This window comes from Rhamphochromis sp. 'chilingali' (genome assembly GCF_963969265.1).
Source record: "Rhamphochromis sp. 'chilingali' genome assembly, chromosome: 22".
In the NCBI taxonomy this organism is placed as follows: Eukaryota; Metazoa; Chordata; class Actinopteri; order Cichliformes; family Cichlidae; genus Rhamphochromis; species Rhamphochromis sp. 'chilingali'.
Window position 1 is genome coordinate 26,679,105 of NC_137950.1, and position 16,121 is coordinate 26,695,225.

Below are 16,121 nucleotides of genomic sequence, written 5' to 3' on the forward strand. Positions count from 1 at the left end.
TTGGCATTATGAGTCAAAGCCGCTGAATGTGACCTTGAATTCCTTTTTTTCTCTTCTCTTTCAACGTGCATTACTGTTTAATATGTCAACACTGAGGCTGTTTATAAAAAGGTCTTTGGTTTGCTGAGCAGGTTTAGATCGGCACCAGTGAAAACACATCAAGTGTTAAGCTGTGTAAAGTTGATTGAAGAACTTAAGAGCAGCGCTGACACATAACTGCTGCTGTGGCGTGTTGACAGATATTTTGTTACGGCCGAGAGGGCCCGGCTATGGGTGTGGACTCAAATGCAGACACAGAGGGAGGCAAACGGGCGTGAACACAGTGCTTTATTTACAAGTGTCTAGTGAAATTACACAACAGGAGACTATGAATGCTATGAATTATGAAATGCTATGAACTGTGAACTGTGAGGCCAAACTGTGAACATGAAACTGAGTGCTATGGCTAGGTGCTGGATTTCACGGATGGAAAAAAGGGGCAGCGGCTTGGATGGAGGTACGCAGTCACTATAATGAGAAGAGACAAGTAGTCAGTGGCAGTCCAGTGAATCACAGCTGCAGGATTAGGCTATGGAGGTTAGGGCTTACGCGTTGCAGGTTTAAAGTGTCATGCGAGGAAGGGGTGTCCAGGGGGTTCCGGGTGAGGAGTGTCCAGAGAGGATCCAGAATATGCGTGGAGTGAGGGACTTGGCAGGGAGGCAGGCAGGTGTAGTCCGATGGTGGAGAGGAAGAAACCAGATGACAGAACCAGCGTCCAGGCGGAGATGAGAGTAGTTCGGGAAACGTGACTGCCAGGTGGGTCCTATGACAAAGAAAAACACGGTGAGGGAAAAGCAGTAGTTGAGGGTTCTCACAAGGGGTTCGCAGCCTAGCACTGACATGGGTTAGCAGAAGATCTGGCAGAGGTCTGTTGTGAATGCTGGTCTTATATGCAGGTGACTTGATTGGAACCAGGTGTGGAAGCTGATTGGAGTCTCTGCCTGAAGGTAGAACCCAGCGGAGTGGAAAAACCCCGTGCTCACCCGGACCATGACATATTTCAGTAAGAGAAACAATGGCTTTAAATAAAAAAGCTCCCCTGGAAGCATTTACTGGAGAAAAATCGAGGAAGAAACAAGGCTTATGTTGTTTCATTACAGTTTTAATGTTCTGAATGACTCTGATGGATTGGGCTTTCACATTTTTCAGGCAGTTAAAGACAACTCCAGGAAAGCGAGAAAAAATGTCACATTGCAAATGTTTTGCTTATAACTCGAAAAATGTGGATTGTGCAGAATTCTCCACATGCTTCTATTTTCACTCCCTCAAACAAATCAGCATTTTGCTTCATACCAAAAACCCCTTTTTCTGTTATTGCACTTTATTAGCGATATAACTTAACTCAAGTGCTGTTCAGAGAAACTCTTTTTACTGCACTACCTGTGCAAAAAGTTTTCAGACAGACTTTTTTTGTCGAGATGGGGGGAAACAGAATTGAGTCATTTTAGAGAACGCTCTGTATTCCCAACCTCTGTCACTTCAGCTCCCCCTCACAAGATTTATGACTGAAAAATCCCTTTTACACATCTGTTATCTTCTTCTGCTTCTGTATTCTTCATCACCTCTCGCTGCCTCCCCCTCTTTGCCTCTCTGTGCCGGTGGGAATCCCGGCTGTGACGCCAGAAGCTGATGCCGCAGTAAAGCACCGACTCTGTTGCTGAGGCTTTGATTCAGGATGCTGTAGTGCCCTTGATGTGTCAAACAATTAACAAAAAAAAACCTGCAGTGAGAAGGGTAGAAGAGCAAGCTGAATCACGAGTGCGGTTTAGACTCATCACACGTGGCTCTCTTTCTCCTGTTTGCCCACTTTTTTTTTCCTGGAGCAAACACGGCCGTCAACAACATGTAGCTGCTTATTTCATTGAGTCAGGCATTTCCAAAATATGAACCATGTGTTTGTTAGCCTCTCCCTTCCTCAGCTGTGACCCCAGTCATGCTGCGTTACGAGGCCCAAATCCCCCGAGTGGAAACGTCAGCACAACATAAACAGCTGACCTTCTCCTTACACGTGCAGATATGCAGAGTCGCAGCCAAGCATCAGGAACTGCTAGCAGCACACGTTTCCTGGGAATTACAACATTTTAACTGGAGAATTAAACCTTTAGATGGAGATGCTTCAAAGGGCATTTCTGATCACAGTAGTATGAACTGTGTGCAAACATGTCTCTTTTTCCCCTATATTTGCAGAAAGGTGACTGGTGTATGTCCATATGCTTGCTCTGCTGCTGCTGTAGTTACCAAACCCACATTATAGAAATCTACCTTCAAATTCATGTGTCCAGTCGTACTGCAGGCACATTATAGCTTTAATATACAGTTAATAATACATCCTTTTCCATCTGGGATAAGTGTGGTCAAAGTATTATGGAATCTTGCCTCCTTCTGGTAATTGAGGACAGGACAGTTCAAACTGAAGACTTATTCAACTGTCCGTTAGACATTGTTATTCTCAGTTATGCAGGTGCTTTTGCAAACATAATGCACACAGTCTGAATTTTTATCTCCTGGGTGTGAAAACTCACCGTGACAGCAGACAGCAGTTTGTTTTGCTTGTGTTAGCCTTCACATTAATTATGTCACACCTGGAAAGAGACAAAGTGGATGTGTACGTTTGTGTGTGTACCTGGGTGAAATCTACAAAACTGTCACTGAGGAAAGGGAACGAGACAATGTGCATTGAATTTGAGCATGCTTGGATTCAATGTGTGCGCGTGCATTAATCTCCATCTCTCTGCAGCAACTGGCTTTCCAGGACGGGTGAGCAATTGCTAACCTCATCATTAGTGTGCGTGCGTGTATCTCTGTGTTTGCATAAGGATCATTATCTCGTTGTTAAATCCAGAGACTGTGAATCTTGCTTAGACTTCTTTAGTGCCAGAGAGAAGACGAATTCAGGGAGAGAAAGAGCAGCGGTTTGTACATATTGTGTCAGAAATGAGTTCAGTTTTGTTACTGAAGCAGGAAACTGTGACTGCAAACAGAAACACTGTCATTCAGCACCACAATGTCATGGAGACATCATTAAATCCCAACTGTAAACCTCAGTAGCCAGCATCAGCAGCCGGGGACTGGACCATCAGGGCCTCCGGTCTTGACTGCTGTCCGATACACATTTGGGCTGTGCTTAGCCAGGCCCCATGGGCTAAGACCACCAAGCACTCTCCCTCAAGCTTCCTACCCAGGTCTTGTTCCAGTGTGGGGGCATCCTCTCCTTGGCAGGGTAAACTGGTCCCTTGTTATTTTAGCTTTCACGGGGACCAACATAAAAGCCCATGGAATGACAGAAACACACAAACCTTTCCACCACACTGAGGTGATGAGTCACAGGGGAGCATTAGGGGAGTGGGAGTTTAGGGCGATGGGTTGAAGAGAGAGCTGTGCATAAAAGCAAAGGTGTCAATTTGCCGGTTTGATCTATGCCCTTATTCTCACCGGTGGTCACGAGTCTGAGTAATGACTGAAAGAATAAGATCACCAATATAAGCAGCAATTAGCTTTCCGTTAGAGACGGGTGATGAATTCTGTCAATCACCTCAAAGTGGAGTCGCTACTCCTCTGCATAAAAAGGAGCCAGCTGAGGTGAAACATTCAGACATCCTGTGTCCTCCTGTGTCTGGGCATGTTCTGCTGGGACGAGGTCCCAGGGTGCACCCAGGACACGCTGGAGAGATTACATCTTGTGGCTCAAATGTTAGCATCCTAACATAGTAATTGATGGAACAAGATAAATATTATACCTGCTAAACATAAGATATATTAGCACTGTCACTGTGAGCATGTTAGCATGATAAGGGTAGGCTTAATAGTGCTACTTTATTTAAGTACAGCCTCACAGAACTGCTCTTGTCATAGTCTTGACTCTTGGTGTTTATTCCTCTTAAATTATTTCCTCACTGTTTCATCCTCTTGTGTCAAATTCATTCATGTGTCTGTATTTTCCCAGTTTACTTATCACACTTCCTGCTTTATTTTGAAACGTAGTGTTCTTTGTGCTTTGTTTTAAGTTTTTCTTCCCTGGTCTCATCTTCTGTGATTTAGTTCAGCCGTCTCAGTCTCCCTAGCTGTCTCTCTGATTGCCCTTCAGTGTATATATAGTCACTGCCTCCCCTTGTCTTTTGTGAGAGTGGCTGCTCCGACTTGCCCCTGTGTAGTTTCTTGCTTTATATTTCAGATGTTTGTAGTTTTCAGTATTTCCTTGTTGGACTTTATGTTTTGCCTCTTGTAGAATTTGAAACCAGTCAATAAAGGGTTTATTTTCAGTTCCACTCAGTCTGCTTTCACATCTCTGCATTTGGGATCTCCTCTACCACTCCACACGGTCTGAATCATCTTCAGAACAGAAAACTTTATTCATGTTTTCACAAGAATAACGAGTTTCCATGTGCTGAACTGAAAAGTGAAGTACTTAATATTTCATCTGGACTCAAACTGAATGTTTAGTTTTAGAGTGAAAAAAGCAACATGATAACACCTCACAGTGAAAGCTACAACTCACATTTTAGGATTAAATCTAACACTTAAGGCTAGATAAACTGGACTTTATTGGCAGTGGAAAATTCCATGGCCCATTCTTTGAAAAAATAAATTTGTTTCCACTGGTACGAATCTGAGAGCGCAGCTTATACAAGCAGAGCATGGGTCTTTTTACTCAGTACTGAGGGCTAAAAAACTATTAGGACACCCTTGGAATTTAAATATATTACAAAATGTAAAATGTTGGCTTTTGGGGAGAAAGAGATGTGTGTCTGTTCAGTCATAAACACATAATGTGTACATATTTGAAAGTCCAATCTGTTCACAGAGGGGAACATAAAGCAGAGGCTGGTGACGATGAGTGAGTGAAAGGACCAGATAGTCAGGTCTCATTCTTTACGCCGCCCTTCCCCTCCCTCTCTTCCTCCCACTTTCGCCACCTCCTCTCTGCTCTTTGTGGTCACAGAACTCCTGCTTGAAAACAGGTGATCTCCTTTCTGTGAGCAGGGGGGATGTGGAGGAGAAAGCTGCAGATTTCTGGCAAGACTAAGAGGTCGAGCAGAAAAAGAATTGTTGTGTAAGTCCACTGGGCCACAGCAGGCTCACTCTGTGTTTTATTTTTTTATTTTGAATTTGAGCTAAATTTGAGTGAAATGTATAGCTGTATGTGGCAGTAGGTACATTTTGTCACGGCTGGCGGAGGGAGCCGTGTGGTGTGGAGGAAAAGGAGGACCCAAGATGCAGCAAACTGATGATACGAGTGATGTTTTATTTACAAAGGTGGTGGTGACAAAAACAGGCAACGAGGTATGAGTACTTTACAAACGGAAACCTAAACTGGGAGAAACTAAGTGACAAACCTGAGACCATACAAAAGGGGTGCGGGGCAGAGAGACGCAGAGACAGGAACACCATAGAACGCAGAGGTAGACGGATGAATGCAGACGAGCCGACAACAGGCAGGAGAACACACAGGGCTTAAATACACACCAGTAATCAGGGGATGAGGGACAGGAGGGCAACACAGCTGGGAGAAATCAGAACTGACGGGACAGGGGAAATGTAAACTGAACACACTCACATCAGACAGAGACCTTCACAATAAAACAGGAAACTCAGACACGGGGAACCAAACAAGACACAGATTTAAACAGACAGCTTCACAAACAGATGGGGTGACACCATAGACAGACAGATCCAGACGCAGACTCAGAGGCAGACCGAATATAACACAGAACTAAAACAATCATCATCATGAAAATGATAACAAACTAAAAGCGCTGGGTCACCGACCCAGGACCATGACACATTTAGAGGGGAACATGTGTCTGTGCTGCTCAGAAAGGCAGGTAAGGTAGGTGTGACTGGTCTGGTGCGTGTTCTCGGTCAGAAAGCAAAGGGCTGCTGAATGTGTTAACTTATATATTATATTAGTTACACTGAAAATAACATATTTTCATCTATTCATCAAAGAGTTTCTGCTAATCCAGCATTTAGACAGAGTTGGCTTTATTTAAAATTTTATTCACGGATGCTTTTGACACAGTTTTAATCTGCTGTGAAGGAAAACTGTAAATAATATTTTTATTTAAGACCTTAGTCACACAAATCTGGTCTGTAAGTACGTTCCAACTATTTACATTCAGTACATTGAATTTTAATTTTTGTGACACTGATGTCAAATTCACAAAACTCAACTTGTCAAATATGATACATCAGGCATTAAGGTAATGACCTTGTAAAATAAATGAATTAGTCTTGTAGTTAAGACTCCAGGCTCTGGAGGTGACCTTGTAAAACCTAATCTGCCTGTTTAATAACAGGTTTCTCTGTCTGCGAGGGTGAAGGAAGTGCACCGCAGGTGATTCACACTTACCTGTTTATCAGTGTTGCTACTGATATTTTGAATACAAACTGAAACAGTTGCTAAAGGCTGTTCAGAGCAGAGCGTAACATCAGGGCTGATAAAATTCAGCAGAACAAAAACTTTAACAAGGTACAGAGTTAGTCTTTTTATCTTGGCCCGGTTTACAGTTGGTTTTCAAGTGCATCCGTGGTTATCAGATCACAAGTGCACAGTGTTAAATACACGTGAAAATATCCATTAAGACACATGGTGATCTGATACCTGAAACCACTTGCTAAGCTGGTCCCACCAAATTGCACTTTGCTACTCATAAGTGACAGATAAGCCACTCAGTCGTTCCTCAGTTCATTGCTGTACTCTGATTTTTTCCTCAAGTTACAATCATTTCTGTCTGCAGCAGTTCAGTCTGAAACCAGAGCTCCCAAACATATTTTCTCTCTGAGCATTACAGCGCTCTAAAGACCGTCTTAAGATGCTTTTAGGAAACTGATGCCTGATGTATAATCGACGTGTGAGTGAGGCTGAATCGCAGCAGACAGAGAGAAGAAATGTCTGCTGTAGCTGTGTGTGTGTAGTTTCAATGCTGTTGGTTCTGTTTTTATATCCACTCATCTGCCTGCATCTGTTCTATTTACAGCTCCGAGTATCTGCATTGTGATTTGTTTTAACTGTTCTCTGAACTTTGTTAAACTAACTGGTTGTCAGGGGGAAATGTGCAAGAGAGAGCGAGAGAAGGAAAGGTAACCCAAGAAAGAACCTGTATGGCGGTGAGGATGCTGTGGTTCATCTTTAACTGCTGGATCTATTTCTCATCATTGTTTAGTTTTACAAGCAACAAAAAATGAGCATTTTGGCTATTTATACACTCGGACTTTTTGTGTTTGCTTATGAACAACAATAGAGGAATACTGCAACAGCCATCAGAGGAAATTTAACAGTAACGCATTCGAACTGTCAAAAAATAATGAAATACTTATGTGGGGGAAAAAACTTACTGTAACCTTCATGTCTTTCATCTCAGGATTGATGTTTGAAACTTTATAAATTGTCGTGCATTCATGTCAACTTTGAAAGAGCAAAAATTTGGTTTTAGCAGGTGTTTGGATTGATTTTGAAATTCAAACGGGTAGGTTTGTGCATCTTTACTGGACACAGATGTCTTTGTCTGACCCCCGTGATTTTAAAGCAGGAGTAAGCAATGCTAAACCAGCAGATAGACATAAATGTTAAGAGACTTTCAAGAAATGGACAATTAAAAAATGCATAAAACTTCCTTATTAGCGTTAAAAGAAGATGCCAATAGATAAATATCTCTGCAAACGTTAGCCAGGTGAAATAAGACCAGTAATTGCAGGTTTTGCCTTATTTTAAATTTGCAGCTTGTTGTTATGCATCTTATCAGATCTATTGTCTAAAGGCTTTCTGACACTCCAGGCAACGTTTTCCTCCAGAGGCTGTCTTTGTTATTAACCTACAGGTCATCTTAGCATCCGAAATATCCACACTGATCTCCATCAGCTGTTCAACTGCTGCTGAAGGCAGTGCTGCAGTCTGTTAGTGTTATTTCAGTGCATGGCGCTTTGGCTTCCTGAAGGAACTGGTGATCAAATAATGGAGTAGAATATGTTTTTCTAAATGCTACATCGTTGGTATGATTAAAATCATTCATCATTAGTTAAAGCCTGATATCAACAACACCCATGAATAACAACAACACCCATGTGTTGTCTGCACATTTAAAGCTTGAGAGTTTTTATTCCTGCGTGCTATCGAGCTTCATTGTTGTGCAGAAACTATTAAAAACACATCAGTGTTGCACTGGGTGACATGTTTCTTCATTATCATGAACACATACACTGGTTTATAATGGTTCAATCTCACAAACACACCATCCTGCTGCCTGAAAAACTCACTAGAGTACCATGTGTACATTAATGCGATGCAGATAATAGTCTCCAACAAAAGCTCCATTTCTTCTTGTTTGAGAAACATTTGCTGAAACCTGCGGAGAGCAGCTGTTTTAGGGCTACTAAGCTCTTTTTTTTCTGGAAAATGAAATGATATATTTGTGGGTTGTTTTTAAAGGCTTGCGTCTTCAGTATGAACCATTGTCAGCTTGAGGAGGCGATTCTTTCTTCTTGTCAATGTGGGATTTATTGACAATAAGAAAAGATAAATAAGAAACATTCTTATATGTATACATATGTTTACTACTTTGATGCACACTAACTGAAAGTCTGACTCTGAAAGAGGCAACATTAACATTTTTTAATAAATTTTTATTGGGGTAATACTTTCATACTTAGTTCTGGAAATGTAAAATTAATCCAGTATCCTGTCTTTGTCAGCCTACACTCTCTTCTTCATCTCTTCTTTGAACTGTTTTGAATGGTTGACACCACCTTCACTACCTCTGCTCCTTACATCCTTTCATCTTCACTGAACATAATCAACAGTACACAAAGTTAATATCAGTAACACTGCATTGTCACTGGGAGCATGTTTCTATGGTAACATTGGCATTTCGGTTTGTGACTTGACTCTTAAGCCCTGGCACACATACACTGTAATTGTTGCTTCATAGCTGGCTGCTGGCTGATGGCCATGCCAGGTGTGCAGTTGTCTAGATCCCCTTCAAATATCAGTCACTTCAGTCCTGCACTCTACGGTTGAGAATATCAGGAACTGCCCACTTTGCCTCTGTAAAGGGTTATTTCTCTTGTTGTCACTAGAAGTTCCCGGTAGTTTCTTCTGTTGAGTCACCACCGTAGTGTCTTTATAATATTTTATTGCATATTTGTTGATCCAGATAGAGGAGTGCTAAGTTATCAGCTAACGCAAGCAAGCTGAATCGAAAAGCTGTATGGGTGCATCACCAAGACAGAAACGTATTAAATAATAATAACAAACAGCACAAATGTGGTTGAAAGGTCACATTCAGTGGTTTAAACTGACAGAGGTGAGGCCTAGCAGACAGCTATAGGCTCTGGTTACCTGACTCAGCATCCACTTATCAGTCAAAGCAGAAGCCCCGCTAAAAAATATAGTTTTGGAACTAAATACACGCTGAAATTGTGAGTTAAATAATGTCACCCTGTGGAGTTACACGAAAGTGAAACTGCTGGCGAGCGGTTGATGGAGGTTGCTGGCTGTTGCTACTGTAAATGAGATCAGTCACAAAAAAGGTTGCTGCATCAAATATCTCCTTGTTATTGCTTTGGTTGCTACAGACCGGAAGGCGAGACTGCTCACCTGCAAAATAAAAGCTGTGTCTTATCTCAGAGAGCAACGTGCTGCAAAAGATGCCAGTTTTACTTTGAGGATGAATTTGTTGCACTTTTTTTTTTTAGTTGGAGATAAGTTGGTGTCTTCCATACAAACTACAGGGGACGGTGGCAACCAGTTGCAACCAAAGCAACTCTAAAGAGGCTTTTGGGGCAGAACCTCTTGGGAACTAATCTCACCTACTGACAGCAAACAAGCTCTCACCAACTGGTTGGGGGGACACATAGGGCTGGGCGATATATCGAGTTTTTTAAAAATATCGATATATTTTCATACGAGATATAAGATGTGACAATATCGTTTATATCGATATAGTCTATGTTACGTTATAATTATACTTGTGGAGCCGCAGGTTTGCCTCTCTTTCGTCCACTTTTGTCTCTACGCAACGTTACTCGGCCTCGCCTCTCCTTCACTGAACACAACTCCGCCTCCCCCATAGCTTCACCTGCAGGCAATGACAAGATGAAAGCGGAAAATCTCCGTTAGCGAGTTACCGTGCGTGGGGCTGGACGGCGTCAACGTGTTAGCGAGCTAACCGCGCTAACGAGCTAACCGCGCTAACGACATGCAGCCAGGAGGGGCTGCACGGCCTAAAATCCTTTCATTTTCTCAAAACTCGACAGTGCGCCTTATGTATGAATTCTGGTTGTGCTTACTGACCGCGAACCGATTTTATGTGGTATACAGCGCTCAGCAATCTGTCAAAAAATGTTTTAATATGACTTTGCTAAGCTACGGAGCTGCACCACTTGATGGATTGTCTTGGAGGATTAGGGCTACCGGGGAGGAGCCTCGCGGAGTGATACGTACTGTGCTTCAACGTAATATTACCGTACTGTGTGTGTATAAGGACCACAAACGGCACCTGTTCAGAGACGTGGTGCAGCTGTGAAATCTGTCTCTTTGTTACTATGCTCAGCGTCTATTAGTTTACATTTTGACTGCACAATTGTGAGCTTTTTGTTATGCACAAAAAAACATTGTTTTCTTTTATTTATGGACCATGATTATTTAATAAATGCTGATAATTTATTTTTGAATAATTTCTTCATGTACATCTACGCTGTATGTAAATAAAAGCGCCCACATCTGGGACACAGTGTGACTAGAACTCTCTTTTTGTTCTTAACTTATGGCTTTAAAAAAAAAAACCGAGATATATATCTTATATCGCCATCCAGCTAAAAAATATCGAGATATGAATTCTTGGTCATATCGCCCAGCCCTAGGGACACACATTTTTTCCTAGCAGCTGCTTATCATCAGGGGACTGACTGGTCTTTAGGCCTGTGTGGATGAGGTTTTCACAGCTACCAGTGGTTGCCCGGCAGTTGCCAACTGGTTGCTAACTATCTGACTGGAGCTTTAGCTATAGAGACCAAAACGTTTCTTTGCAGCGGGCTATAAACATGTTTATTTGGCTGTAAAGTTGGGAGAGTCTATGGAGACTGACTCACTTTTGGAGCAGAGTTTTTGGACGTTTTCCATGAACTAAAAGAAGCTTTTTTGTGTGTTTTCAGATGATTCTGATAGTTTTTAGATTTGTTTATTTAGTTATTAGGATAGAAAAATTCCCAACCCATAAAATAATTGGAAGATAAGTCAAAGAGTTTAAAAATGTTGTAAGTGTCAGTCAGTCTCTGTTTTCTGTCACATTGCCAACTTGAGACTTTGTAATTAAACCAGACCAGCGTGAGTCCTGTGCAACTGTGAAAATAAACATTCCTCTTACACGATTAGCTCCAGGCAGCTGCAGCATTTTATATTTCTTGCACAGAAGTCGAGCAAATGATGCAATTACAGTGATTGAGTGGTTTGTGCGCTACTTGCCAAGTTCCCACAATAACAAGTTCTGTAATTTTAACGTTTCCCTCTCTCTGTCATCCTAACAGCCGCTCTTCTCTTTTCTTCCAGGGCTGAAAAAACAGAAGTGCTGAGTGAAGATCTGCTGCAGGTACTAATGAGTCTTCATCGAATCTGTGTGTTTGTGCGAATGCTTTTCCTCTTTGGCTCGATAGTCACTGCTTCTCACAAGAAAAATCTCACAAGAAAAATCATTAGTGGAGCAAAATATTCAGCATGCATGAATTTTTTTTTAATATATTTTGTTATTTTTAATGGCTTTCTGAACTGCCTTCGGGCAACATTAACGAACGCTGAAATTGAACCTCTTTGCGAGACAAAAAGCGAAACGTCCTCGCTGATTGATTTGGGGTGCGATATTGTAATTGATCAGATTAATGATGCTCTGAGTGGCAGACACATCGCTTCCACTCAGCTGGTTTAATAATGAAATGAGACGCATTGAAGCCCAACAGGTAATGGTGCGGCGTCATTCACACCAACTGAGAATGATGTTGTTTTATTGGGGGAAAAGCTCTGATGGAAAGATGGAGTTTCTATTTTTAAATCTAACCCTGTTCTGGGTTGAGGTTTGAGTGCATGTCTGTAACGGAAGCTGACACAAGCTGTGCATTAGTGGAAGGAGCTCACAGTGTGTGCATGGTTCTGGCTGAGGCCTGTGCCCTGACTTTTCTGTCTTCCTTCCCTTCTGTGTGTGTTTCAGGTGGAGAAACGTCTGGAGCTGGTGAAGCAGGTTTCCCACAGCACACACAAGAAGCTGACCGCCTGTCTGCAGGGCCAGCAGGGCGTGGACGTGGACAAGAAGTCTGTCAGGTCACCCTCGGTGAGAGAAAATAAACACTACAAATCTGATAAAACCTTTTCTGTCATCTGGTATTTTAGCTGAGCTGTACCGTACCAGTGTGGGCTTGTGTGCTGATCAAGGTACAAATCACATGATCTACAACCATATACATTTTTTTTTACAGCCTTAGTATTTTGGCCATGTTAGGTTGGAGCCATAAATATGATGGGGTAGGTTTACACATTTGTCTAACCAATAAACGATCACTGGGAGGTCCAATCCTCAGAGAAGACGTGAATCTTTTTATAACTCATCCAAAAGTCCAACAACGACGGGACTTAGAAGAAACGTGAAGAAGAAACTGATTGCTCATTTGACACCTTTCTTCATATCCTACTGACGAATCTCACGTAGGGCAGCTTCTGTAGGCAGCTTTAGTCTGCATACATTTAATGGTTATCTGCAGGCCACTTTGCAACCCACTTCCACCTTCTACCTAGCTCATCCTTTCATGCTGGTTAATTCAGTGGCACATCTGCTGTCATTCATGCCTGCTCTGTTCTGTGTCGTGGTCTTGCTGCTGGTCTCTCTGCCTCTGGCTTTACATTTATGTATATGAAAGGGCAGAGAGGTGGTAAGAATTTGGGTATCACTGACCAGTGACAGCAAAGAACACTGTTGACGGACATATGACAAGTTGGTAAATGCGTTAGAGGGTTACCTAGGCAACCGGGGGTCTGGAATGTCCACTAGTGACCGATGGTTAGTAACACAAGAAAAGCAAATCGAGGCCTGTGTGTACGCTCAAATGAATTGAATAAATCGATCAATAGTTGTTATACTGCAGTGAAGTTTATGCGGTTAAATCTTAGTATACAAAGTAAAATGTTCCAGGATTGGTGTAAACAGCAGACTTATCTGCCCTCTGGGCATGTTTTACGCTTTATTTCTACAGTCAGAGCATGCTGCTGCTCTTCATTTGTCTTATTGATTTGTTTTAAAAACATTGCATGCTAATCAGCAGCAGCCACAACTTAATATTTATTGTTATATTTTAATGGAATAGAATGAAAATGAATCATTTTCTACCTATCCAGTTTTTCTTCATTGTGCTCTCAGTAATTTCATAACAACTCAGACTAAAAGTTTTCCTAATGACAAATTAAATTTTAAGACTTTCAGAGAGGACAGAAGGACACTGACAGGTGATTAGCAACGATATTGGAAAGCATGTTTCATCCTCCAGTAAATGTTTAAAAAAACAAACAGAGAAAATATTTTCCTGCAAACCAAGAGACTGAGTGACAAAATATTCAAGTGCTGCACAATAATGTGCCATTTGTGTTGTGGAAAGTTAATCTTTTTAATCCTTCACTGGATTAAAAATGTTTTCATCCTAAAGCTTAGAGGAGCCTGAGATGAAGATGTTTTAAGATGGAACCAAGACAGTAACTCGTGAGAAGGCCAAGGAAAAAAAGAGAGAAAAATAAGCTTTTTTAAAATTCATTAATTAAAAATAAAATAAAAGTTTGAAAAAGTGATGAACTGATGTGACATGAGCACGTGTTTTAACTTCTGGTACTTATATTAAAGATAATTTATAATCTTCGTATGCTTTTATGATGTTTTCTCTGTGTTTGTGGTTTTATTTATGAACTGCAGCTGATTCATCGACTGTTTGTGTTTCTGTGCAGAAAAAGCTTCCGCTCGCAACGCTAGCACAATGTATGGTGGAGGGGGCAGCTGTGCTCGGAGACGAGTCTCTGCTAGGGTAAACACACGCGCACACACACACACACACACACACACACACACACACACACACACACACACACACACACACAGTAATTTACATTATTGTTGCTCATCGATGAGATTGGAAACATTTTCTTTGGAAAGGCTGATGCAGAGAGGAACATTTTTATGACCCAGAACTGATTTGCTTTTCACATCCCGAGTATAATAATAATATCTGTAATGATATATAATGACATTCTTTAGAAGTCACCTCGTTGGTGCAAAAATAGTATTTTATGCCTGTCAGACGGCTTCAACTAAAGAAATGGGAAGAAATTATGTGCTTTTGCAACAAACAAGGTTCTTTGCTAGTTAATAATTGTTTATTATGTGCAGATACAACACTGGTTTAATGTCTGAGTTGCATTTTTATTGCTTGATTGAGTCATGAGTCACTTTAAGTGACTTAAAACAACAATTTGAAAATGGTTAGGTACAAGAACTGTACTGAGCATGAGTGAAAAAGCAGCCAGTGTCCAACTACAGATATTATAGAAGCAAACTATAAAGAAATGAGTTTTTCACAGTGATTCAAGAGAAACCTCAATATTACAAACCAGGAAGCGAGCTGTAACACTGACTGACCTGCGTATGTTGCACTCGGTGAATCCGCTGTGATATTTCCTGTTGCAGAAAGATGCTGAAGCTCTGCGGCGACACGCAGGAAAAGCTCGCTCAGGAGCTCATCTTGTTCGAGCTCACCATCGAGAGGGACGTGACCGAACCCTTGTACGAGCTCGCAGAGGTACAGAAACAATGCCGTGCGACTAACTGTTTAATAAATGAGCTCCAGTCACATTAACAGCAGTAACAGCAAGCATCTGATTAGAAAAGGAGTCCAAAATGCGTCCTGGTAAGAAAAAGTGGAAATATAATTGTGATATGATTATAGAGCATCTGAAATTCAACAGGGCAGAAAAACATTATAAAAATGGTTTATTTTTCATTATTTTTTTAATAGAAAAATAGAAAAGAAGGAAAGGGGGCGACAACTAATTCACACGAGGTATGAGCTGTTTCAGCATGACAGGACTGTTGTGTAGTTTTGCTCATTAAGGTGCCCTGTATCTATGAATAAAATACTTTGAAGTGATAAAAAGTTAGAAACTGATAGCAAGAAGATTGGAGCTTCCTGCCTCCAGTCCCCAAACACGGGACTTCTCTGATGAACTCTACTTATTGCTCTGCAAATTAGCCAGTAAGCTAATCTCCATGAGAATGAGAAAGTGCTGCCCAGACTGATTCTGCTGCTACAGGTGCAAAGCCTCACAATACTGAGGCTGTTTGTTGTCCTCTTTCACACTAACACAGCAGACTGAAGGAAAATCTCTGCTCTGTCCTCTCAGGTGGAAATCCCAAATATCCAGAAACAAAGGAAACATTTAGCGAAGCTGGTCCTGGACATGGATTCTGCACGCACACGGTGAGTGTGTTTCTCTGTGTGTGAGTGTGTGTGAGAGAGAGGCTTGGCTGTTATCGGAGAAACTCCATCAGCTGTGAATGGACTGGCTGTGCAGCTTCCCACTGAATGTCACTGGGATTTTGTTGCACACCGTGACGCCGCCGTCTGTCTCACACCGCAGACTGCTGCCCGTGTGTGAAAACCTCACTTTAAACCAGACTGTCCTTTTTTTCTGTAACGAACACACTCAGTGTGGACCTTCATACTGATGTCTGTAGCTGTTACACTCGTGCTTCAAATACCACAGACCACTGGCTGATTCCTCCTCACACTTCCTGCTAAACAGATTGTGTATCAGTGTGAAGGTGTTTAGAGCAATAGGCTCAAACACTGAAATGAAACCTTTACTTCCTGAGCTGCTGTAGAAGCGGACTTTTATTTTGAGGGTGCTGTTTATTATTTTTGACTAGAACTAAATGCTAGAGGACAAAATTGGATAGAGGCTTTCTAAGCCTGATTTTATGGCTGTGTTGACATAGGAGTGCTTTATATCAGATTATAAAATTAGAGAACGGATGTAGCTTCCTGCAGTCTTTCTAATAGTCAGC

General features: G+C 41.6%; 1 protein-coding gene across 2 annotated transcripts in view; it reads left to right on the top strand.

Annotated features, from left to right (window-relative positions):
* Positions 1–16,121, top strand: part of LOC308390554 (rho GTPase-activating protein 44-like) — a 99,853-nt gene that overhangs the window by 48,760 nt on the left and 34,972 nt on the right. For both annotated transcript variants that reach the window (XM_080872691.1, XM_080872692.1), the window contains exons 2-6: positions 11,582–11,621; positions 12,234–12,353; positions 14,009–14,085; positions 14,745–14,856; positions 15,458–15,534. In XM_080872691.1, coding sequence (XP_080728817.1) covers positions 11,582–11,621; positions 12,234–12,353; positions 14,009–14,085; positions 14,745–14,856; positions 15,458–15,534 — 426 coding nt within the window. The remainder of the gene's footprint in view (positions 1–11,581; positions 11,622–12,233; positions 12,354–14,008; positions 14,086–14,744; positions 14,857–15,457; positions 15,535–16,121) is intronic.